Here is a 27,660-nt window from a genome sequence, read left to right on the forward strand (position 1 = left end):
GATTCATGCAAATTCAGCGAACTATAATTTTTCTGTGGAGGTTTGCATTTTCAACCCTCTATAGTTCCGTGTAACTTTGAAGTCGTACACTGATGTTATCAATACTGTCCAATCCAATTGTATTTGTAGGAAAAATGTAACAAAGCTATCTCGACCAGTTAGGTCTCCTACATAAACAAGGAAGGACATTGTCAATTATTCTTTCACACATCCGAGTGAATTAAATTTTTTTCCAAACTGCGAATTGTCCATTTGCATCTAAAGAACTTGCTGTTTTCAAGTTACATCGATATTTTCACAAAAATTTGAGGATAGTGGTGAAAGGGGGTAGTTACCCCTGAGTCGATTCTCCAGGTCGATCCAACGGTAGCCAGTCGACGCTACGTGATTTAATGTTCTACTCTACGACGTTTCAAGTACGAGATGCATATGTAGGGGATGAAACAACGCCAGTGACAAAGAGAAAGATAGAGATAGAGAGAAAGAGAGAGAGTGAGAGACAGAGAAAGGGGTGAGTAAAGGGAACAGAGGGGTTGGAGAATGCACGGTGTGACGTTGATGAAGATAACAGAAGCAACTTGCGGGGCTCTGAAACGGACTCCGACGTCGTTCCGAATTGGGTTATCAACGACGTCGACACAGATAACTGTTCCCTTCGCGACGTGAATCCTCTTCCCACCCCTCCCGCGTTTCTTTTTTTATCTCGTTTCACCCCCGCGTTCACAATTTGTCGGAGATCGCTTTGATAATACGCGCCCGGGAAAAAACTCGTTTCAGTTTCCCTTATTTGTTCCAATTTTCGTTCCGGCGTGCGGAAATTCAAACGAACGTTAACGGATTCTTTCTGGCGGTGCTCTCGAGATCTACGAGCGTGTTCCGGGGTTAATTAATGCACGGCGAAACGTTATATTCGCGGTGTTTTCTCGTTAAACGGGGAAACTTTGTCGTCCAGCGCGTGGAGATGCATTTAACGATATAATTAGCGATAATACGATATATCAATAATATCGATAACTATTTTGTTTAGAATTCTGTCGGGCAAGCTTCGTTCTCGGTGTAAATGTCAATATTCAGGGTGATTGTGGGAACTGGAACAAGTTACTTCTCTTTTTTAACCTACCACAAGCGGTCAAAATGACCGGATTTTTTGTTTTACAATTATTGAAATAATAAAAGTGATTTCATAAGAAATGATTGTACAGGTATCTTTAGTAGAGCAAGCATTACAATAGGAGCCGCACAAAGTCTAAATTAAATCAATCTTGTCATTTTTAGAAGGGAACATGTGTGTGTTCCAGTTACTTTTAAGGCTCTGTAGGTTTAGTGTTAAGTAAAAATAGAAGAAAATGATAGTACTAACTTTCTACGACCTTATTTTTTATGTGGACGCACCGATGCACCCGCCAGGTGCAATTGAACTTTATTATTTAATGCAACCCAATTTTTTTGTTAAGCCAATCGATCCCTTTTATTATCCTACGTGTAAAAGTACTAACCTAAGGTCATCGAAATGTCAATACTTCACGAGAAGTCAGAAGTCAGAAACGTACTTTTTTTTACTCCAAAAAGTATCCAAACTCTCGATTGGTTTAACAAAAAAAATTGGGCTGCATTAAAGAATAAAGAGCTGCATTAAAAATCCACATAAAAAATAAGGTCGTAGGAAGTTAGGACGTACTATGACATACGATTATTTTCTATTTTTGCTTAAAAAAAGAGCACAAAGTTTGTCCGTTTAATTACGAAACACCCTGTAGGTCGGAGAGAATTGTTTAAGGAAGAGTATCGAGAGGGATGGGGGTGTGTTCGACGAATGTCACGTTTCTCGTCTCTAGAATACCAAGGATTGAAACATACATAAGCGAGAATAATCACAAACTGTAAAAGACCAAAACACAATAAACACTGACAGAATACGCTGTACGAAAAAAGTAGAATACAGAAAGGGTTTACGAATATTGCGGTAACGGAAAGGTACAAAACACCTCGTGCAGAAATCGTAGAAGTACAAAAGGATAATATAATTCGAGTATCGAGTGTTTCACAAAACTCGCATTATAGTCCAGTTAATGAATGCTCATAAAGGGGGTGTAGAGAGAAATGGAAGGAACACAATTTTTAACTTTGGGACTTTGTTTGGACTAGTTAGGAGGTAAACATACTAAAAGACCCCACTCCTGGGAGGTTTTTCGGTTTTCCGCTTATATCTCGGAAACTGTGCGTCCTAGCGATAAGATATACAAAATTAAAGGTGACGAAATGTGCCATAAGATTGACTGCATACAGTTCTTCGCTATCTCGCATAGTTTCCGAGATATCCGCGCTCAAAGTTCACTATTTTTGCCTCACGTTTTTTGCCTTATTTGACTAGCTAACTATTCAGCACAATTAGTGAACTTTGAGCGCGGATATCTCGGAAACTATGCGAGATAGCGAAGAACTGTATACAGTCAATCTTATGGCACATTTTGTCACCTTTAATTTTGTATACAATGATCTTATCGCTAGGACGCATAATTTCTGAGATATAAGCGGAAAACCGAGAAGGGGGACCTTCTACGTGCATTTGAAGTTGAAATTGAAAAATTGAAGTTGAAATTGAAAAATTGACATTGACAATGAAAAATAGAAGTTGAAAGTGAAGTTGAAGTTGAAATTGAAGTTTTAAAATTGAGATTGAAATTGGAAAATTGAAGTGGAACTTGAAAAATTGAAGTTGAAATTGAGTGATTGTTGTTTACCTCCTAACTAGTCCAAACAAAGACCCAAAGTTAAGAATTGCGTTCCTTCCATTTCCTTCTACAACTTTTCGTTGACTGGACTATTACGAAAACTCGAAATTAAAGGTCTGTTCGTTTCTCTTTCCTTTCGTTCTCCGAGCAGACGAGAGCTCGCGACGAAACGTAAATTAAATGATAGGGAAAGAAACGCGTCAGGATCCAGCTGACGTTTCTCTGGTATCTATGGCAGCCAGGTCGAAGCCAGTTACGCCAGTGCGAAACTCGTTTCGTGCCGTGGGCGAGGGTTCGAGAAACCTCGTTTTCGTCGATCGATGGTTCGAGGCTCTCGCGAGTGAAAGATCAATGGCACGTGTGAAGCGTAGGCGACAGTGTACAATGGCTTTCCCTACGGTCTTCTCATGCTTAAGGGCGCAAGTTTACCATGCTCACGGCTCTCGTCACGCGGAGAGAAACTAGAAAAACGGATGGGTGACGGGTACTGATGAATTAGCGGTCGAACATGTTCGGAGTCGGCGAAACTAATAGTCGATTGTTACGTTTCTCGAGAAAAGTTACTCGAAAAGTCTGACAGAGCTGGGCTCTGTTCGAAATTAAACATTAGCTACTAGTAGACTGCGGATCTTTATGCAAAATAAAAATGTTCTGCATTGATTGTGGGAAGCAGAAATAAAATAAAAATTGATTTCGTTCCTTAATACATTTTTTACATTGAAAAGATCATGACAATATCCTTAGATTTTTCTGATTTTTCATTGTTTTGTATTCGTCCAATATCTTAATAAATGCATAAAAATCTACAGTCTAGTTATTCGACAAAATTGAACAAAGTTTCGATACAACTTTTACCAAATTTTCGTTAAACTTCAGCAGAGGAAACCAAAAATTCTCAACCTTTTTTCACACAATCCTGTGGATTTCGGTGAGAAAATGCCGAAAATTCAAGTTTTAATGTTAGGAATACACTGGTTCGAAAGTTATCGTTGAAACAAGAGTTTTTAGCAGTTGTTTGTTTGTGTACACGAACAATCGCGTGAGTCTCCGCAGCTGCTGCCAATCCGCTATTTTACTGCTACAAGACTTCCCGTCTCTCGCTACACACATCGAACCCCGACGAAGTTCAAATTATAGCGAAAGTTGGAATTTCTCCTGAGAACACGCGAGTTTCCCGAAGTTCGAGGCGTTCCTTGAAATAATCGGAACTTTTCGTTACAGTAGTTGAGATATGCCCGAGCACGATTGGCCGCTGATCCATCGGTATATATAATGTTGTATAATAACAGGATGATGAAGGATTATTGGAAGGAGACAGAGAGACGTTGCCTCGTTCTCTGCGATCAACCGTCGTGGATGAATGACGAATATTTATAGAAATATATGTGGATGTATAATGTATATGTATTATATATAATAATATACGTATACGTGTGTATATACGTTAATATAATGCCGTGTCGGTTCGCGCATGCTTAGTTAGACCAATGCCCAATTACCATATTCTCATCCTAGGCCTCAACGGCCTTCTGGTTAAGCATAAGAAAAATACGACACTTTACTCGTGGGTGACTGATACATGATACGTGACGATAGTATACAGTAGACTGCCGTATAACCCGACCAGAAACTTGTTTAAAAAGACTGTGTATGCATATGTATCCTATGTTGCAATAAATGTGCAGTACATGTGCGAAACATTGCGTAAAACGACTGTACACTTACTGCCACAGAAGATATAAATACACAGTAGAGTAAAGGTACCAGTTACCGGATATTTAGTGACGACTTGGAAGTTTTTTACTAATTTGAAGGAATTCTGTAATTTATTTTGCATTGTTGTAGCTCGCGAGAGAATAATGTCGATAATGCAAACAGACGTCGATAATGTAAATTTCTATTGAAATATTGATTTAAAGCTGCGACGTTCGTTGCTTTGTTGTATTGAAATATAATTCTAAAAGCACTTTTAGTTTTTCCCGAATTTTCCATTTTTCCGTGATACTTTTCCAATTTTTCTTATCCTATAACCTAGTTCGGACTAAAACGAACATTTTAAAAAAAGAATTAGCCAAATCGGTCCAGCCGTTCTCAAGTGATGCGCTTATCAACGAGCAGCATTTGATTTTTATTTATATAGATAGATTATTTGTAATAACGATTGATTATCAACCTTTCTTCTATATCGTCAAATTTTTCTGGACGATTTTATTAAAAAGCAAACGAAATATTAAAGGAGTTTTAATCCGAACCGGACGCAAGAAATTTGTGATGACTAGACTGCGGATCTTGATGCAAAATAAAATTTTTATACATCAATTGCAAGCTATACGAGCTAAGTAAAAATTGATTTTCCTCATTAATGATTTTTATATGTTAAAAATAGTATATCTGCATTGTTAAACTTTTCTAATGGTTTTCCTGTTTTGAATTACACCTACTCATTTTTGTCATAAATGCATAAAATCCGCAGTCTAGTGATGACAAATTCATTGTTAAATTTTTTTTACGTTGTAGCACAATAATCGGATTATAATGGAAACGAAAAATTGCGTTGTCTCGCGGAATAAGGTTTTGTAACTGATGTTTTCTATATCCTAAACAAACATTATCGTATAATACTTTTGATTTGTATACGAAAAATGAAGTAATATGAGGTACTTCATGTTATTCTTATTAATATCTAAAAAGTTTGTTTTGTGTCCGATAAAAAACCGGGTGAGGCACGGTAACTGGTACGTTTATCCTAATTTTAAAGAATTTTTTCATCGCGTTATGTGAGAGTCTTACTGTACAAGGTTTACACGTGGAGCATCGTTCTCGATCCCTTCGATATCCGATCTAGATCGATCAGTTGCTCGTACGAGTCGAACCTTTCGTTCGATTGTGCAGAGTGTTCTCTGTGGTGTTTTATGCGTTTGCAAGAAATTACTGTACAGCTACGTCTGAACAGTTTTAACAAATTTTTAAGAAACAGAACGATCTTCTAGAATTTTAATACACACGATGAAACACACTGTACAACCTCCGAAGCAAAATACCGAACAGTCCATTATTTAACCCTCGTGCACTGTTCGATAATTTTAAATCTAATATTAGAAAGACTGACTTCTCTTCTTGAGGTATATCAATTAATTTAACATGAACAGTTTGCATCAGGGATCGAAAGAGTTATGGACAGACCGCGGATATTATACGAAATGAAAATTTTAATAGATCGAGAATAATATCGCTGCTCCGCAAGTATAATGACGCAAGTGTAAAATTTCGTGAAATTGACTTTATTGTGTTGGCGGGCTCAAAAATGCATTTACTAGATGTTTGTAAATCGACATAATGTAAATCGAGGCTGGTATTTATTATTTTATGAATTGAAATAACTTCAAAGTTGCAATAATAACCCACAATGTCTATAAACTCCTCTCGTAGAAGAATTAAACCGAATCTTCAATTTTTGCAGTTGTGTCATTATACTTCCGTTTAATCCCCCTGCTATTACCATAAGTGCATAAAATCCGCAGTCCAGTGCGTAAAATCCGAGACTTATAAATACGAAAATATATTCAGTTATTGCTACTACAGGAACAGATATTCTGTTCAGATATTAACCCTTATCGCTCGAGTGGTGACTCTGAGGCGCCACTAAAAATTGCTGCACCATTATTTCCAATATTTGTTGCCATTGTTAAATTTGTATTCAATAAATTACTAAACGTATTCAATATTCAATAAATTACAAAACGTATTTAATATTCTGCTAAACCACTATGTCATTTCGATCCCTGTGCTTGTACACATTGCACGCCGGTTAACAAACCAGATCTTGTCCACAATCGAATACCAACGGTGATCCAATTAATCTCTCAAAATATAGACGTCCCAATTTCGCGAAGAGTGCACAGGGGTTGAAGCGGACTCGATTGAATTAGGGGCGCTCGTCGGGAGGATTAAACCGGAAGTGATGCAGCGACCGAGGTGAATAATGATCGTCGGGAGTAGCGAAAGAGAAAGAAAGAAAGAAATAAAGAAAGAAAAGAGAAATTGCGAGAATGGAGGGCGCGTGAAAAGAAATGGCGAGGTTAGAAGGTGAAGAACGATGTTCCAGACGAGCCGGCCGGCCTCCTCATGGTTCCGGGAACGTTTTCATTAAAGCCCGCGGTAATTAAACCGTTAGAGACCGGTCACCGGTTCTCCGGTTCCTTTCACCATTCGCCATTAAACCCGTCCGAGAAGCTGGGGCACGATTGAGAAAAAAATATAAGAAAAACGAATTGTAAAATGGCGAATGATCTCTCTATCGGCTTCGAACCTTGAAGGGAGGCATTTCCGCGACGAATGTATCTTGTTTACGACGAAGAAAAGACTCGTTGACGAGCAGTCGCGACAACTGACGAGAGAGACTTCGAGAGATTTGTTTGGTTTGAGATCGGTCACCGAGTCTTTCGAGAATGGAGGAGATCATCGGGATTGAGTCGAGAATCATTCAATGGGGACGGTGTTCCACTAACTTGAAGGAGGCGTGCAGCTCCTGACGAAGCGTCAACGGCCTGTTCTCTTGTGTCGGAGTGTTCTGCGGCGTTCCGGGTCCGCTTCCGGATCCTCTTTTCTTCAGCACGCTCTTCAGGGGCACCGCGTGAAACTTAGGCTCCTTCGCTGGGATCTCCTCGACCCGCGACGTGTCGATCGCTGGATCCGGCTGCGACATCCTGAACACGAACATGTTGTCCTCCTCCTCCACGTCGAAGTCCTCTTCGTCCTCTGAAATCAAGAGAAACGGGGTTCGATCAGCTTCTTCTCTTCGGCATTCGTGGTAACAGTGACTCGACGAAATAAAGTATGTTGTGATCATTACACAGTTCAACAAAATTTAAGGATGTTCTGCAGGTATATAAAAACGCAACAAAATTTTTGAAAATTTGACAAGATATAATTCTTACTAAATTAATGCAATTACCGAAGTTTGCGTTCGATTCACTGCACCGTTTGAGAATTATAGCAACTTAAAGTTTGCACATTTTAACACGTCTTTAAAATTCCACTTCAAACCCTATTTAAACCTAAAACGCAACTAGAAACTCCAGTTTGTTTATATATATATAGTAAAAATTATGTAATTAATTATGTTCAAAATTTATTAGGATTCACTAAACAGTTACAGAGGTGCAGAAACATCGCGACATATTAATAATTTTGAGACACCCTGTACAGTGTTATCGTTAATCATACATTGTTTTACTAAAAGCTTCTTTCGGCTTCCGAGGAAGAAAATGTTTACAAGACGGATTATTTACTGGAGACAGATTGAAGCACAATTAGAAGCGAGATGAGCAGCACACGAGATGCCGCTACATACTCTGATTCACGACGACTAACTTTCCTGATTGTACGCCTACATGTACGGAGACAATTGACGGGAGACTATCAGAATTAGCGACGCAGCGATGGCATCCTGAAATTGGCCATTTGTTTACAGCCTTAATAGACTACACGGAATACATATCATGAAACGCAATAGCTCGAACAGAAGGAATGCCGTAGAATTCGCATGTAGAATGCATGGATTGTACTACTGTACGAGGAACGTTTTACAGGATTACATCCACGGAATACGAAGGCTATATCTACGTGTACGTATAGCTGGGTGCGAGTGTAGAACACGGGGAACGTATTCTGGACTAGTATCGTAGAATAGGAGGATTATATTGTAGTCTACGAGAGTAGAATGCACGGATCATTATTATAGTCTACGGTTGTAGAATATGAAGAGAAGTAATACAATATACAGATGCGAGTCTCGTAACGTGAACCATCTGAATAATTCCTGCAGGCTTTGGAGATGGAAAATGTTTTGAACGAAAGTTTCGAAGGTAGAAATTCATTTATACATATAACTGTGTTCGAAAAATGTTGTACTTCTTTGAAAGGGGCGATCCTTGATGTGATCCGAAGCAGAGGTGGGTATTATTTGGCCAAACAAATATTTCAAATACTATTTAATATTTTAGATTTTATTTTGCTTAAAGAAAATAGTATTTTAAATGAGATACACGATTCAGAAAATAAAATATTTCTATTTTAATAATCTGAACCTCAAATTAAAATATTTTTATTCCAGCAATTTGATCCAGAAAATAAAATATTTCTGTTTCAACGATCTGAACCTCAAAATAAAATATTTATATTTCAACAATTTGATCCAGAAAATAAAATATTTCTATTTCAACATTCCGAAAAACAAAATAAAATATTTTACTTTTTGCATTGTTATAATACTCTGAGAAACCGCTTAAACATATGCGGTTTATGTCTATCTTAACGTTAAGAAACGATTTACACGCATAAATGTACTGAATCCGAACCATTACTTTCAGCAATAATATTCAAAATTAAAAATAAAGACAAAATACAAATATTTGCAATGTATTCTTCAAATAAAATACTGCTTTCAAAAATTACTGCCTCTCTTAAATAAATTATTTTATTTTCAAAAATTAATTAAATATTAATTAATTATAAAATTAATAAAATATTTTATTTTCAAAGTTGTACCATAAAATAAATAGGATTATATATATTTATTATTTACTATTGAAAATACTATTTTCCCAGCTCTGATCCTAAGTCACTTTTTTGTTACGGAGTTATTAACGGAAAACTAGGACCAATCAGAGCGCCGCTACCGCGGACGGATTCCGGCTCGGTCAATGTTAACGTCGCGCTCAGCGGATCTTTATGCGAAATAAAAATTTTCTTCCTGAATTGCAACAAACTGGAGTGAAGTTGAATCCTCTGTTGAAAAGAATGTAACAGTATTTTTAAATTTTGCTGATGGCTTTTTGTTACTTTTTTAAATTACACCTAGGGTAAAGGTATCAATTACCGTGCCCCACCCGGTTATCGGACACAAAATAAACTTTTTAGAAATTAATAAAGGAATACTCTGAGCCACTCTGAGGTATCAAGAAAGTATTTTTAGGAAATCCTTGCTACTTTTCGGTAGGTTCAGTATTGAGGGTTGACTATGATGAAGTGCGACTATGATAGTGAATATGATAGCATACCTTCGTCCTCGTAATCCGACGCTAACGTGTTCCGTATGTACTTTTGTTTGGCCAACAATAAGGTAGGACTCGAAGAGCTGAACATCGGCGGAGGCGGAATCGGTCCGATCTCGCTCAGCGGAATCGGCGGTTCCGGAAGCTCCGACAGCATCAACGGATTCTGAGGTGGAAGAGGGTAACACCTCTCGATCACCTGCTGGCTCTCGCTGCTCTGGTCTAGGACCCCCTTCTCCACTGCAAAAAAATTGTAAACAATCGTATCAATACCCCTTTGTTTCATCAAAATAATCGTATGAATTTTCTGACAGGCTTCTTCAAAGATCATAATCACTTTTCAGTGGACTTACAATATCTTAGAAGAATGTAGCTTATAATTCTTTTTGTGGTAGACATATAGAAATAGTGGTAGACCTTGTGAAAGCTCCACAATTCTCCACGCAATTTTCAAAAATTTGTATACAGTTACAATAGCTTACACACGTATTGAATTTCAAATATTCCATACAGAGTCGCAGAACTTCCAAAAATACAAGCTGGTATTTTTTTTACATTCGTGAATTGTATAAATAAACTGAAACTACAGAAACGAGCGAAAACTTTGCGGGCAGTTGTCGACAATATGTATATTGAAATGCATGTTTGTTGCTAAATTAATCATAGTAGTCATGAAAACAAATTGTGCACTCTATAATACAATTCTGGCAACTGTGTTCCTCATGACTTGGCGTTTCCAATTTATTTATGGTCGTTGGTAAATAACTGAAAAGAATTGTCACATTTTCAGAATCTGTCCAATTTGAAATGACGAATGGACTGATATCCACAGAACGTCTAAAATACATAGTTTCTTTTTCAATATTTTACACTTGACAGAGTTGTATTTAGACTATAAAGTCTGTAAGTCGAATTATACAGATACATTTTATAGACACATATCAGTACAATAAAAACTAAATTTCTATTCTTCTATATAATCGAGAAACAATAAATTATTGGGAGACATAGTTAATTGAACACGAAGAGTCTCCTTCGCATACACGTTTCGATGCCAGTGCTTGTTGGCAAGCGGCCTATTAAAGCTTGTTTGAACGAGGATTAGAGACATTGTTCCGCCAGACAATTTCCATCCACATTACAAACCCCTCCTAAAAGAATTGAAGACAAAACTGTGAATAAAGTGATCGAAAAATGTGGAAGTACATAAAAATACAGTAAAACATTACAATTTCGATAAATAAATATAAGATTTTATTATTAATGTTTTCAAAAGACATAATTTCACGTGTAAAACAAAATGGTTGAATATCTCTTATTTACAAATTGTCAGAAGGTATGTAACCCCAATTTACTCAACTTAATTTGTTGATTGTCGTGTTCAGCTTTTTAAAACCTTTCAGTATTGGGATCTGACATTTTGAGTGGTGATATGTGCAGAAATGGACTATAATTACAATAAGAAAACGGTTAAATGGACCAAAACATAAAAATTAGTGGTTTAAAAGAACAATTACACTGAAGTAATTGTTAGACTCAATTACAATACTGTAATCGTGTTAAATAATTGCAATTATTCCTTTCACAATTACTGTAATTGTAATTGTGGTCCGCAATTACAACTACTGGTTGAGCCAAAGTTATTGCAATTACCAATTACAAGTAATTGTAATTTTATTTCTGCAATTTCAAGTAATTTTAATGTAATCACAAGTAATTGTAATTGGCAGTTGCAATTACTTAACGCCAAAATGGCACTAAAAGAAAGTAACTAGACATCTACCCAATGGAAATGTCTAAATAGGACAAACAAAAAGCATATGTTGTATATTATCCGACTCCAACTTTGAAATGAGGGTCATTTTGAAAAGTAATGGTAATCGTTTTTGTGAAATATCAAATAATTAGCTACAAATAAATATTTAGTGAATAATAAATATTTCGTAACATATGCTTTTCGTTTGTTCTTTTCAGACATTTCCATTGAGTAGGTGTCTAATTAATGTTGTAATAGCAACTACCAATTACAATTACTTGTAATTGCAACTACCAATTACAATTATTTGTAATTGCAGAAATAAAATTACAATTACATGCAATTGTAATTGGTAATTGGAATTACTTTGGTTCAACCAGTAATTGTAATTGCGGACCTCAATTACAAATACAGTGATTCGTCAAGTATTTTTGCAATTTCAAATTACAGTAATTGGTAAGTAATTGCAATTGTAATTGAAATTACATTTTGCCCAACTCTGTGTCGCCCTAATGCGTCACGCGCAGTTCATATGGTGCGGGCCTGAGGTGGCTCAAGAACTAGGAAAAGTTAGTTCTCGAAAATCGGCTGAAACGAGCACTTCTTGCCGACCTCTGTTCCAGGGAACGGCACGAGCGGAGCAGGAAAATACGCCCAAGGTCTCGATCACGCCCTCGTTGCATCGATCCTGCCAACTCGGCCGATTCCCTCGATTTCTGGAACGATCGTCGAGTGTCTTGTTATTACGGGTTTCGTGCTACACCGCGAGTGTCACAATCGGCGGACAGCCGTGTTATTCATAGACACGCGCCGTTGGAGAAGAAGCGCGTGCCAATCTTTTCGAGAAACATGATTCACCGAGTACTATAGCCGTGAACGGGAAGCTTGGCAAGCGTGCGCCGGCATATCGTTTCCTCTTGCCTCCGGTTGTCGTCGCGAATTACGAAATTCCAACCTGAAAAGTTCCGCAGCCCGTATTTCCGTTCCCTCGCCCTTTTCGCATTTCTGTGTTTCTGTTCGCGTGACGCGCTGTCCGCGCGCCGCAAACTATAATGAATGGAGCACGGCCGTTCGTGTCACCGTATACAGATTCCTCCAAAAATTCCGCTTTTAAATTGAAATTCCTGCAGTTCAATTAACGTGCACCAACGCTCGCTCCTTTTACGATTGTATTCCGTTGCGGGAAACCGGGAGAGAGAGCAACACCAACGTTCTACAGCGAAGTAACAGTTTGTATACCAGAAAATGGAAAACGAAATACTAAGTATTTTTAAAGAGAAGATAAATGCGGATTGTGATCTTCTTTTTACAGTAAAGTCGCGTTTACTGTCCGCGATCGGGTACGCGATCACTGTCCAGTGCAGAACACAGGCTGTTGGACAGTAAACGCGAGTTTACTGTACTCAATAATGTTCTTTTTTTGCACTTTATAGGTGCAATCATTGTTCTAGCTACGAGTAAAACAAGATAGCGTGAACTTTCGGTTTAGCAACACGAACATTCTTTAAAACAATCTGCGTGCATTTAAAAATTATTCGCTTTACAGTACTTACGTCCTATTAGAATTAATTGCTAAAATACTACGTCCCAGAACTTCTCTCCAAAATAGTTCTTCGGAATTCGAAAAATTGAGGAAACTATAAATACTTTTGTTATCAACGATCTTTTTATGAATTGTCTACCGTACAAGATATTCGTGGTATCTTCCTGATTAAAACGACTCCAAACACGATACAACCACAGACATATTCTACAACACTTATACTTAAAGAAAATCGAACATTTTTGAAGATGAAGCTCGCAGCTCCTAGAACAGTTTCGCTGGAGTTTTTCGTATTTGCGAGACTGTTAAGCACGGTTAAAGTAAAAGTCCTTACGCGACCAAACACTCGTGTGGTTTATGCTACAGTCCATCCCCATAAAATATAGCTAGCTTGAGTTGATTGAAATACACCAGTAAAATCATCGCTGTTGCATTTTCGAATTGCATGGAAAATAAGAGGGAACAGAGCCTGTTTACTGTAAAATTGTTTGCACCATTCGTAAAGAATAAACCGACGCGCAATATAGAGGATACTCGTGTGTTTTACGCCCAGCGCTATCATACCGGAGAATTTGCCACCGAACAAACAAACAAACAAACAAGAAAGCGAGCTAATAAAAACGTGGTAAAAACATGAAACCGACACGAGGGATGAGAATACGAGTTGCCGCACGAGGCTGTTGGAAAACTGCATCGAACACCACGAGTTTCAAGATCGCGAGGAACAAAATACCTCTGGTTTCCCGTCGCGGGAGTGACCGTAAATCTCGCTCGCAGCATCTTTCGGCGATTCTGTATCAAGTAGCGCCCGGATTGTAAATTCCCGGGAAATTTACGATCACCCCTCCCGTCGTCCCGAAGAAATAAATTTTTATATACAGGTGGGGGAACGATTCGATCGAACCGGACACGAGGAGGCGACGGTTTACGATAAGTGGCCGTGCGATCGATATTAACTACCGCGACGAGTTGGAAATTGGTTCACGGGCCGGTGACTGTTCGATAGCGGGGAACGCTTGGAATTTCACCGTCTCCCCCCCCCCCCCACCCCGAAACTATTCTCGAAGTTGTACCTTGGCGAAATTTCGAGCGACGGACTTGCGGTTAGGTGTTGCTTCTCCCCGCGGAACTTGCGAGGAATTCCGCGAAATGCGCGCAGGAATTTGCACAGCAGCTCGTTTCTTCGCGGACAACGCGCGTTGTCGTCGAACTTGCGACCCGAGCGAGCTCCCTAGCTTGGCTGTTTCGTCTTTTTACTCGTGATCGGCAAACTAGCTCGTTAACGGAATACGCTAACTCATTTCTCGATAAGCAAAGATAAGGTTTTACAGTAGTCGTAAAAGATCAATCTTGGCCGCAGATGTTCAATATCATCTCTGGCAGGAACCATCCTAGATAAACAAACTGAGCTACCCTAGATAAATCTACATAGTTGTTTAGTTTAGTTTAGGGCTCAAACATACGCACGATTAACTGGACGTTGACAAAATACGAATGTTCACTCAAAGGGTACTGACGAGTACCAGCCGTCATTGCAGGGGTATTAAGCCCTTGCATTTCTGCCTTTGGGGGCTGGTACTATCGTAGTCAGGAACAGGCTTGCCATATTTCGCGCGGTACCAGGCCCCTTACCGCTGCGCCCGCCCCACTCTTCTCACTACACTGACGCGTACCGCGTGGAGCAAGCTAAGTTAGCGGTACGCGTCAGTGTTAGTGGGAAGAGTGGGGCGGGCTCAGCCTAGTACCATGGCGAGGGGCGCAGCGGTAAGGGGCCTGGTACCGCGCGGAATATGGCAAGCCTGCTCTTCAGGGCGAGTGCAGTCTAGATTGATCTTCTATTTAGCGCTTTTGATTATCGAAAAACCTCATCTTTGCATTATGGAGAAATGAGAAGGCGCATCCCGCACCCTTGCAATCCTGGAAACGAGAGTCTACTCTTTAAGGACACCTGAACCTGGCAACGTGGACCGCAGCGCTGAGGAGGTCCCCTCCAGAACCTTAATAATAACACCTATAGCTGTGTAGTGTCGGAGCTACAGAGCCGAAGCAAAGCAAAAAGCCCGAGTGGCCATTAGCGCAAAACTCGGGGTAGAGGGTCCAATTGTTTGGGAAACCCAGGAATTGGGGATCTCGTCGCCTCAAAGAGGTATTGACTCAAAGCTCTGCCAAGCGGCGATTATCTCTCAATTAAACAAAAGAGGAAAAGGGCAGCGGTGAATTCGTTGGACAGGTTGCCGGGAAATCTTGTTATCGAGTCGTCGGACGAAACGTTTTACGGTCTGGCAAGGGGGGGACAACAGTTTGCCAGCGGTTGGCATTTAAAATCTACAAGAGTCTGTTTTCCAGAGATCGAGTTTCGTAATGGCGGTGGCGTGTACGAGAGAAGATTTTGTTGGAAAGTAAATTCGACAGAGAAAAAGAGAGAGAATGGCGGGCGAAGAAGCGGGGACAAGTGGAAGATAAAAGGGAACTTTGAAGTTCGTAAGGTAAACGAGAGTTTTAAGGGCGATCCGCGACGGAACCGGCGCGGTGAGGATGTAAAAGTTTATCGCTGCGAGAGCTCGACGGGGTGACGTGTTCCCCTCCCACGGAATCGATGCAAAACTTTCCCCAAGTTCGAGTTGAGGACGCGGATGTTGAGTGTTTTTATCGTCTGTTTGCGAACGGCTCTTTGACAGGGCACGGCATGTTCCGGGAGAACCCAGTGATTTTTCAGATCCGCGTTCCAACCCTTTGTTCCGCGCACACCGATTCGCAGAAATATTTGATCGTTTCCGCGATAAACAACTCGGATTTCACTGCGCCGAATGCTCCAGGTTTTATTTCGCGGAAGCTGCGACGAGGTGCTCCGCGAGGAAATGGCGGTGAACGAGTCGCGATACTGTTTCTGTTTTCTTAGATCGAACAGTTACTGTATATTCACCATTGGGTACCGCAAAATTTTTAATTTCCTTCTCTGTTTGTATTTTCATATGTATTCCTCTAAACTGTGAAGTCATGAGCGAAACACTGTTAAGCTGAAGCATAAAGCATATTTGATCTTATAATTCTAGCATGTTTCGTGCAACTACTTATAATTGTGAACAGCGCAGGCAATCAAGTAATTTTCTCCGTCTTTATAAAGTTTCTCTAATTTTCACCACGGGGGATTTTCTATAAATCGTGTACCGTGGAGAAAATTTAAAAGACTATCGTGTTACATCTATTGATTCAGATCACAGAATTTAGGATCAGCTAATGACCCGAGTCTAAATATCTCATCTCGTCGACGACTATTTTTATTCCCGGACAGGCGGGGAACAAATTCCGGATTGTAGAGGACCGATAGAAGAGCCGGTCACTGGAATTTAATAGCTCATCTGGGAAAAAGGGCGAGCGCTATATTAAATTGGCTCGAAGTTTCCGGATAATAGTAATATCGCGGTTTCACCATGGGTGTAATACCGACACGTCTCTTCTACAATATCCGTGTTTTCCAACTTTATTTCCTTCCATTTTCCTTGGCTTGTTGTTTTCCGAAGGATGTTCGAAACTTTGAGCAACTGAGAATGAGACTGGCTTTGATGTTATGGACTAATGAATGAATGAACTAATTTTTTAATATCTGTATTTGTTCGAAAGATACTGTAGAGGTTCCGCAGGAGAATGTTTCTTCAGAAATGATTTTCTAAGAATTTGAAGGGAGCCATTACATGTTTTTTAAGGGTGAGTAGTTAACAATAAGTGTCTGGTAATTTTTCAGATGCTATTTTTAATATAATATATTATATCCTTTAAATCCTTTGAGTTCTGCGTTGAGTTCTAGTCAATTTATATAATTATGTAATGGATTGGAACGAAAGTTCGTAGCGTTTGTAAATCAAAATTGAAAGCTAAAATTCAGATATTTATTCATAGATTTATTCAATAACATATTTTCCATTCTGTTCTACTACTTTCTGCCATTTTCGAGGTAACTTTTCATGTTATTGAACAAACATATGAATAAATACCTTAGTTTTATCTTCGATTCTTAATTTGAAAACGCTACTAACTTTCCATCCAACCCAATATACACGGAATTTGAATTAAATATTGCTGCGAGTATCTCAAAAACATAGCCTCAAATCCCAAACTGGCAAATATAATTTTCTGACTTGTATCTTGACTTGTGTATCTCCAGGTCCCACGTATTTGAAATATTTAGTTTGTATTAAAAACTGACAGTTTCCAAAGTTTGCATTCCCTCTCCCCTCGGGGAGAAGAAGATGGCGAAGGCAAGCGATTGCGCGTATCGCTCGCGGATCTACATACTACAAGCTCGATCTGTCGATCGTGGTGCACGCAGTCGACGCCAACGTATTTGCCGGTGAAAGTGTTAGAGAGACAGAAAGAGAGCCCGTCACCTGGTGAGTCTACTGGTGTTAAGTGTATACCACAGCCGTCTACGGATCAAACAGTACTCACTGTCGAACAAGATCAGTCTCCTGGTTACCACCCTGGCTTCCAGGGTGTTTGGCCTACACGGCTTTTGCTGGTCCCCCGAATTCGGGGCTGCGGCCGTGACCGGCACGCTACCGGTCGTAGCCGTGCCCTGATTCGCTTGCGGCTCACCGCTCGGCGATACCGCGCCATTTGCACTCTGTTCAGTCTTTTCCTTCTTCGGCTCTGTAACAGAAAAAAAAAATGTCCAGACCGTCAGACCGATGAGCACACGATCTACGGAACGCGCGCGCGGATCTCAACTACACCGTTCAACAACAGGCGCCACTATGGGCCAAACCGACGAAATCTGTGGCAAAATCAAAGAACTTCCGATAGAAATGAGATAGAGCGATGAAATTTATTTTAAATGAAAGCTGAAACTCTGCAGAATATGGGATAATTATGGAGATTGTGGCGCGAACGTTTTTTAACCTTGAAAGAATTCGTTAAACTTGCACAGTTTCAAGAAAATTGTGGTTTTTCCAATAGCACGAGCGGAAAAAATTTTCTTTTAACGTGCGACACATCATTTCTTGTAGATTTCTTCACGCTGATTTCAAATCTGATTTCAAAATTTGTCCACGACCTCAGGATTTTGCGAGAAATCGATTTTTGCGAACACAAATTATGAAATCATCTTTTCGTTGAAATGATTTGGTAACCCACTAGTTTGAAGGGATATTGTATTCTCATATATAAAACACATTAAAAATAATCATAATGAAGTGTTTGAACGTTTACTTAAAATTAGCGTGATGAAATTTACGGGAAATGATGTGTAGTATGTTGAAAGAAACTATTTTCCGCGCGTGGTATTGGAAAAACCAGAATTTTCTTGAAATTGTGCAAGTTTAACGAATTCTTTCAAGGTTAAAAAACGTTCGTACCATAATCTCCATAAGTATCCTATATTCTGCGAAGTTTCAGCTTTCATTTAAAAAAAATTTCATCGCTCTATCTCATTTCTATCGAAAGTTCTTTGATTTTGACACAGATTTCGTCGGTTTGGCCCATAGTGAGGCGTCGACGAAAACCGTCATCATTCCGCAACGAACAGTCGCACCACGCCGAACCTGGGTTAAACTGTAACTTGGTAACCAGAAAATTTTGCCTTTTTCCTATGTGATCCAGTAGATTTGAACGAGAAAATGCCAAAAATCCACGTTACACGCAGATCTTTATGCAAAATAAAAAATATCTGCATTGATTGCAAGACGCAGGAGCCAAATATAAATTGCTTTCTGTTTCTAATTATCTTATTAAGGTAAAACTAATACACTGCTGGCCTTCAATCTTTTCAATATGTCCACTGTTTTAAATTGTACGTATCCATTTTTGTAAAAAATGCATAAAATCCGCAGTTTAGTTATGAGTTCACTTGGATTTTTGATATTTTCTCGACAAAATCTACTGCATTACATAGGAAAAAGGCAAAAATTTCTGGTTACCCAAGTTACAGAGCAGCCCAAACCTGCGCTCCTTTCAAAGCTTGAACCCTCTACTCCTGCACCCCATTGTTCATTTCCTTCTCAGATTTTTTTCACGTGACGCAGCGAATGCGAAACTACAAGAACGCGGTTTCTTCTCCAAAATTTTACACATTCAAACATCGTCGGACACGTCGTAAAATTTTTATTCTTGACTAAATCCACCACAGATTCGATGGCCGAAGCTTCCTCTTTACAACGACACCCTGGAACTTGATCTACCATTTTGTTTAGCCGTGCGAGGCTGTTTTTCTACGAGCTTGGTCCTCTTCTTTATGAAACAGATAACAAAATCAAGTTTCAGCGACTCATTAAAAAAGGGGAAGCTTCGATCTACAAATCTGTTAGTTCAACGTGTATCGACGCGAGAATAAGTTGATAAAAAAGAATAGATGAAACATCTTAGAGGCTTCAAGCTCGAAATTCGACGGAGATTTATTGTACGATTCGTTTTCACGAAATTAGAACAGTTCAAGCATCGACGATCGTTCGAAAACCGGAAATTTAGTGTGGCAATTATGCTTCTCGAAGCCACTGCAGCTCCAATCTTAATTAAAAACGTCCTTTCGTTCAATGTCCTCTCTTGTGTACACCGTTTTCTTTGTGCGTTTCATTTGTCGAAGACGATTTCTCTATCCGGGAGAGCTCGAACAATATCGCGGAGGCGTGGTTACACGACGAGCGGGAAGCCGCAGGTATTCCGCCCTTGTTATTGGGACGAATCAGAGCGAATCGATGGATCTCTGCCCATCTCGTAATCTCTTTCTGTCGAGCTCTTCAAGGGCGGCTAGTCTGCTGGTTCGATCATCTCGGTGTATTCCCACGGGAAACGTGAGGTGCGGAGACCGAGAGAAATATGCGAGTTTTGAAGCTTTTTTTGTTGAAAAATCGAACCAGGAGCCTGAAATATGGCGATAGTATCTTACGCCGGAAGACTTATGCTACCATTCCTACACATCAAACTTGTAGTTTCTGGAATTTATTCACGGCGGGTTGGAGAGGTAGTGGGACTCACGATTTATTCAAGCGGTTATCGTATTTGTAGAAATTGTATACCTACTAGAAAGCATAAAACAGTCGATGTTTTTGTAGGTTTTCTTTCGAAGTACAGTCAAATCTTGATCTTAGACGGGAACTGTACGATCTAAGAAAATTGCCTATCCCCTCCACACATATATTTCATTTAAATATGGATTATTTCATTTAAGTGTGAATGATATACAATATTCAAACTTGTTTTAATTTTAATGTTACGCCGGTATTTTTAAAGATTTTAATTCGTACGTATGTAACATGTTTAATACAAGGTTTAATAAATGTGCAGCAGTATTACATTTGTGACACTTTTAGGTTCTCTTTGGATTCACAGTACAATTGTCATTCGTATTAAAATTCCTTCATTTAAAGGATTCATTTTTAAATTACTCTTTTCAGATTATTACAGGCACGAGCCCTTAAATCGTTAAAGCTGGTCTCCGTGTTTCTTTTTGCGAGTCGTTTCCCCTTTTATATCATTCATAACAGATTTTCATCGCGTGTTCGCGAATCACGTTCACAGGATTGCGATTTCTCTGCGAGGTATATGTGTGAGGATAATAAAGCACCGCGTTTAGGGTTTTCGCGTAAACCGTGATTTACCGAGCGTTGGTGTCCTTGCGGTAAGCTTTATTGGCGAGACAAAAAGCGTGTCGCGGTGTTCAGTACATTAGTTTGAATTAGGCTTGGCCGCGACGTGAGTTTGTCATCGTTTCCGGTTTAAAAACCCGGCCGCGGAAGTCGTTCGTTCGAATCCACTTTGTCCCGGAAATTATCTTCGCTTTATGACGTCCGAGGCAGCGGAGAATCATTTTTACTTTGCGCGAGTAAAAATTTGCGGAAAATGCTCGGGGAAGGTTAATCTTTTACAGTGACACACGGAAATGGGATTAACTCTCTGGGATTTACAATAATTATAGAGCAACGCGTATGCTTTGCGCGAGCACTTCGCTAATGAAGAATTATGCGCTTTTGGATGGCGCGAATTTTCTGTTCGCTGTTTCTATGGATTAGATTCTGTAAAGGTTTCATTTGGTTAAAAGTTGTTTAAAGAAAATGGGGACGACAGATTTTATAAAAAGGTTGTTTTTTGTGATTTTAAAGTGACGGACTGTGAATGCTCTTGTTTGAATGTTTAATTATTGTTGCTTCCTTTCGGTAACTGGTGCGAGCATTTTACGTTGCGAAGCTTTTACACGGACAGTCGACGGCAAAAGCGAAAAACAAACATGCAAATAAGGTTGACATTAATTAATGTATAGACAAGTTAACAATAAGAGGTTGTAAGGTAATTTCTACACTTAATTGTTACTGGGAAAGCGAGAAAGTGTATCGGAGAAGGGAATTCGAAAAATATGTTAAACAGCAACACGAACGTGTGTACAAATGTTATTAATGTTGTCGTACATGTTTCTTGTATTTCATATTTACATAAATGCATAACGATCCGCAGTCTGCTTATAAATATTGTATTTATCGCAGATGCTATGTTTCAACATATGTATAAGGAACAGATAATATTTGTATAATGACGATGATAATAATTGTTGCGATCCAGGTAGAAAGTCTTGCATAAAGATCCGCTGTTTAGTTATAATATGTGAAATATCATAATTAGACGGCGGATCTTTATGCAATTATAGCAAAATTGAGTAGACGAAATTGAAAATTGTAGGAAAATTTTAAAAATCGAAGATGTCGATACATGATTTCTCATCTATTAAAATTATTGAGGGAAAAAATAACATTCTATTTGGTTTCTATTCCTTGCAATCGACACAGACAATTTCTATTTTGCATAAAGATCCGCAGTCTAATCATCATGTTATTAAATATTATATTTATCGCAGAAACCACATATATTTGAACATATAAGGAACAGACAATATTGTTATAAATGGACAAAATAATTAATTACGTATTTATTGATACCGTAAACCTAGTTTGGTTTATATAGCATACATTATTATAACACTTTACAAAAAAATAGAGAAGTATATAACATAATATGTACAAAGTGGTGGACAAAATAATTTTTTTAATGGACAAAAAAACATTACAAGAATTTCAAAACACTTTCATATTATTTTCAACCTATGAAACATATTACCAAAGAAAATACACTTCTGTTTCACTCCAATTTGATGCGATTCAAGTAGAAAATTTTGATTTTGCATGGAGGTCTGCTGTCTACAAAAATTACCCACGAGAATTCCAGTAAATTTTTACCGAATTTTTAGGGAGACCACAGTGCGAGACTTCACAGTTTGACGAAAGAGGATAGCCCATTTGAGGATGAGCGAAAGTTGCAAAATACGAGTGGCCTCGTCGAAATTTCGAAGAGGGCGCGCGGAAGCCGATTTTACTTTTTCAGGGGTTGGCGATCGCATATTTCGAAATCCAAAAAAGGTGGATGCGCGGCTGCGAGTGGAATGGATTCGTCAGCCGGTACGAAATCGTCCGGATAGAAATAAATTCACGGATCACGACTGGTGCAGATGCGGGGTCCGGATCGTTGACCATGCCTCCGGCTCTGTTTTCGTCATTCCTCACGTGTCGGTGGAACGTGTATCAAGCGTCACCGGTGACTAACTCCTCTGTTTTTGCACCCGAGGGAATTTCGCCTGCGAAACTGCGAACGTAAACACCGGCCGCCACCATTCGTTTCCTCCCGAATTGTACTATTCCGTCCCGGCGGGAAACCACGACAAAATCCTCTCAACAAACTCTCTCATTCGCCATCATGAGAGAAGAATGTCGCGAAATCGGATCGACCTTGACGCTCGAAACAATTTAGGCGACGCGACGAGCGGAAGCTTGCGCTCTCGTTCGCTTGTTAGCGGGCAACAACTTTTTCCACGAAGGAAAACATCGGGAAAAAGTGCTCGCGAATATTCGCACAAAACATCGAACTATCCTAGCCAAATATTTAATTAATTTTACAGTTTTGATACAATCATTAAGTTACTCTATATAAAATTTCAATTAAGTCTTATTCTTTCCTTATAAATTCTATGAAATCTTATTTAATTCATCGTACAAGGATGTTTAATATAAATGAAATCAGTTCAATCAATTTAACGAACGTCAATCAAATCAGTTTGATGAAAGTTCAAAATATCCTTCTGGTCAGATCGTGTTAATTTATAACTTGTTAATCATGATGTCAGCTGAGTACAATTTCAAAATGTCGTTTCGGTCAGACTGTGTTAATTTATAGGAGTTCAATCATTTTGATAGACTGTAGCAACATTAAAGAACATTAAAGAAGTGAAATAATCACTTTCTGACACGAACGTCGAGAGGTACAGTAAATCGAGCTCCCAACGAACATAAATTATAGTGACACCGAGCCGTTGGGTCGGGAAAAAAAGAAGCTAGAAATTCGAACTATTGGCTCCGCGCAAAATATCCACGTGGAAATTCTTCCGCATACTTCTCTCGAGAATATCTCGGGCGACGATTTCCGTCAGGCTGGCCGACCTTCGGTCCCTCTACATTGTTGTCGTTATTAGTAACGTCGACTTTCGGAATTCCATTGGCGCTTTTCCAAATCGCCGCCGAGGAACCCCGAGGAGAGAAGCCAGAGTGTATCACGGGCTATTCACGAGAGCCGACGGAAATCTCATTTCGTACGGTGATCCGTCAGCCCGACGACGGATTCCCTCGTCGCATATCCGAGCGTCACTGACAATCCGTAAAATTTACTCGTCATCTTGGTATTTCTTCATTTAAATGCCTCGCCCTCGGAATACCGATCCAGCCGACTACCATTCGATCCAATTTTAGCAGACACGTGTATTAAGTATTTGTTTCTTGCACGCTCGAAAGTATCGGCAGCGGCGCGATGTTATTTGTCCAGTTGTACTAAAATGTCGTTTGTTACCTGTCTATATTATCTGTTCCTCATATGTTCAAATCTAGCATCTGCGATAATAGATTATTTAATAACGTGAAGATACATCACTAGACCGCGGATCTTTACGCAGAATAAAAATATTCTGCATCGATTGTGCGAAGCAGGAATAAAATATATAAATTGATTTCATCCCTTAAAATGACTTTGTTACCGTAAGAACAATAAGGTTTTCATCTTAAAGATAGAATACTAATCCTCTGGGAGACCACGGTATTCCGATACAATGAAATACCACGAATTCCTACCTAATTACGAGACCCCATAAAGTCAACCCTTTCCAACATTCAAGAGGAAGCCAATAAAAATGTAAAGCTTGCGAGTAAAGCGTTTCAAAGATCACGGACGATGGATTCTCACCTCGAAAGCTCCTATGTTTCACTTCTATTTATAAGGCAGAAGCTCAACTATCCAAAATGAAATTATTAGATCAATTTATACCATTCACTTGATTCGCATTCTTAACTTCTTTCGAACATTCCGATTATTTAGTTTGATATTATGTTCTTAAAGGTACCCGAGAAAGCCTGTATGCCAAACACTATCTCTTTGAAGATCTCAAAATCACCCGATCTCCCATAGTAGATCTAATTAAAGAAATTGAACGAAGGGTCATGGCTGCTTGGAATGCGAAATGGATTAGCACTCCTCTCAATAAAATATTCAATATTCGACAAGACATTTATAAAAACAATTGTCCACCACTCAAAAATAGAAAAGATCAAGTTGTTTCTACACATTACACACATCTATAAAATTTTAAAAGAACCCCAACATTTTGTAAATCTTACAATGTCCCATTATCCACCGAACATATGTATATTACTTGAATGTCCAACTTTTCGCTCGAAATTTTTCTCCGGGAGGCCAGAAAATTGCGTTCGAAATGAGACAGGGAAAATTCCTCGGTCGCGAAACCGCCCTATAAAGCGTCCCTTCAGCACCCAAGGGAGAAACCAATAAAAATGTAAAGCTCGCGGGGGTAAAGGCGTTTCAAAGATCACGGACGATGGGTTCTCACCTCGAAAGCCAACGCTTCGGTTCTATTTATAAGACAGAAGGTCCACACCTCCTTCGTGCAGAACGAGACGCGTTAGATTTATCACCGGCGAAACGGATCGATCCTTGACTCGCGATCACCGCCAAAGATCGCTCTTTTCTCTCGGGAAAGAGATCTCGATCTTATCGGACAGTTCCCCTGAAAACCGTGTGCGTCGTTCCGCGTTGACGGGACGCGCGGACCAGACTGTCAGAAGCTAGAAACGCGACCGTGCTCGAAATAGTTTCGCAGAGAAACGCGTCGGCCGACGGATTGCGCGACGGACACCGACGCCGACCTTCTCGACGAGCGTGCCTCGTTACCCCAGATTCCTCCTCGTTGTCGTTGTCATTAGCTGTCGCGCGAGACAACGACGCGCCGCGATCTCGTCGAGCGTTCTACTCGATTTCACCGGGGACACGCGTGTGCTCGATCCCTTTCAATCCTCCTCGCATGGAGGATTGTGGCACAGTGGGCCAAACGGCAATTTTAACGAGGAATAATGCAAAAATTAACCCATGGCAGTCAAATGGTGACTGTGGTTAGATTTACAAAATAAACAATTGAAATTTTTATTACAGGTACAGATGAACAATTTAAAAATCGTCATCTTTACTTTTTCCTTCGCTATTGTGACCAATAACATATCCATATATCCATAAAATTTAACCCTTAGCACTCGAATGGTGACTCTGAGGCACTACTAAAAATTGCTGTACGATTATTCAAAATATTGTTTACATTATTGAATATGTATATCGGTATCTAATCAATTACTACACATTTAGGTATTTTGTAGGAGGTATTATACCAATTTCATATCCATAACATTTCAAAAATCATAGGGGATGGAAATATTCTAGGTCGGAAGAAATGTTTAATTTTCGTGTTAAAATAATTCCGTGTGCAAAGGGTTAATATTATACAGTGAGTATAAAAAGTATTCGCGTACGCTCTTCAAAAAAAGAATAACTTTTTTTTATAGTTGTACCAAACGACCTGATTTTTCAGCATGTGTGTAACTACTCTATGCAGATCTACAAAACATATATTTTAGATTTTATTTAAGGGCCCAAAATAAAAAAGTTTTAAAAGATGCCGCTTCTATTTTTGCATGTGCACCTTGTAAATGATAATTTTTGGAAAATGTTTTTTGCATATTATTTCGTAAATCAATGTTTCTAATTGATTATAAAAAATCAGGTCGTTTGGTACAATTATGAAGTACGAAAACTTTTTACACTCACTGTATGAACGTTTGTTTAATACATTCATGTTCCACTTTGATGTTGAAACAAATGTGCGTAGATAGACAAACGTTTGTATTCATATATAAATATAAAAAATTAATTTTTTAATAAAAGCAATTCGGAAGATTGTGCGACACCCTGTATACTTTGCCTAAAAACCCGGAATCTACCAACGAATCTCTCTATCGCATCCACACCCGATACACAAGGATCACGATACGAATCCAAGAGCACGACCTGAAAAACCTCCCCAAAGATCGACACGCGGTATTTTCCCTGCGGTCGTCATCCACCGTCACTTTTTTCATCCCCCGTTATCAGAAAATCCCCGTGTCACGATGATGAGGGCGAAGATCGGCGAGAAATAGTCGCGACGTGTCATTCGCACGGAAACACGACAATAACTGGGGGATGGAACGTTATCGATCGTTCCATCCCCGCCGCTTCTCGTGTCTGAAGCGTCCTATCCGAACGATAATACTAAACTGCAGATTCGCATCATTGGGCCGGCAACGCGTGCAATAAAGGCCAACGTTATCCGACGGTGGCATTGTTTACGGGCCGCTCGAGTTTCGAGGATGCTTCGACGATTTTTAGCCCCCACCATCAACCCCCCTCCGATCCAGCAGAAGTGCACAGTTGAGGGTTGAAGCTTCGGGACCGTTTAACGGCGGTTTCCCAACCCCCGAAAACCCGGAAGTTCTCGTGATTGCACTCGGAGAACGGGCTAACCTGGCCTTCGACTACCATGATTTCTTTTATTACACTGAAACTCTCTCTGCCATGATTCCTCTCATTATACCATGGCTTTACCGAGTACACTCCTCCACAAAATTCAAGGAACACGCGTGTTCTACTTGCGATCGTTTCAACCCTTCTATCAATTACCAACATTTTGGTTTTCCAGTTGAAATTTTATAAATTCATACGACTCTGTAGCGTCTAAATAATTTTGTCTTTAATCTTAATGCAAAATAAAAATTGTCTGCATCGATTGCAAGAAATAGAAACTAAATTAGATGTGTTATTTCTTTTCTTAACACTAAACCTACCGAGCACTAAAAGCGACTAAAATGTTCTACCTTACAAAAATGACAAGGCTCTATTTATTTAGATTTCGTGCAATTTTTATTACAATATGTGCTTGGATAAAGAAGTTTATCGAATCAATTTCCATGAAAGCAACTTCATAGTTTCAATAATTCTAAGATGAAAAATATAAAACCGGTCATTTGATCGGCAGTGGTAGGTTTAGTGTTAATGATTTTAATAGAGAAGAAATCATATATTGACATCTTCAATTTTTGAAATCTCACAACAATTTTGAATGTGATTTTGTTATCTTATCTAACTAGGAATATTTTCATAAACTTTTGAGGAGTC

The 27,660-nt window shown here is 39.3% G+C and overlaps 1 protein-coding gene across 11 annotated transcripts in view; it reads right to left on the reverse strand.

Annotated features, from left to right (window-relative positions):
- LOC143212889 (phosphatase and actin regulator 2) overlaps positions 1 to 27,660 on the reverse strand; it is a 422,446-nt gene that overhangs the window by 20,425 nt on the left and 374,361 nt on the right. For 9 of the 11 annotated variants that reach the window (XM_076432224.1, XM_076432243.1, XM_076432234.1 and 6 more), the window contains 4 exons: positions 17,533 to 17,733; positions 9,794 to 10,027; positions 7,241 to 7,490; positions 4,232 to 4,261 (listed from right to left, as the gene is read on the reverse strand). In XM_076432224.1, the coding sequence (XP_076288339.1) occupies positions 4,232 to 4,261; positions 7,241 to 7,490; positions 9,794 to 10,027; positions 17,533 to 17,733 (715 nt within the window). The remainder of the gene's footprint in view (positions 1 to 4,231; positions 4,262 to 7,240; positions 7,491 to 9,793; positions 10,028 to 17,532; positions 17,734 to 27,660) is intronic. The other 2 variants (XM_076432230.1, XM_076432220.1) reach the window with 2 other exon arrangements.

This window comes from Lasioglossum baleicum, chromosome 1 (assembly GCF_051020765.1).
Source record: "Lasioglossum baleicum chromosome 1, iyLasBale1, whole genome shotgun sequence".
NCBI classification, from domain to species: Eukaryota; Metazoa; Arthropoda; class Insecta; order Hymenoptera; family Halictidae; genus Lasioglossum; species Lasioglossum baleicum.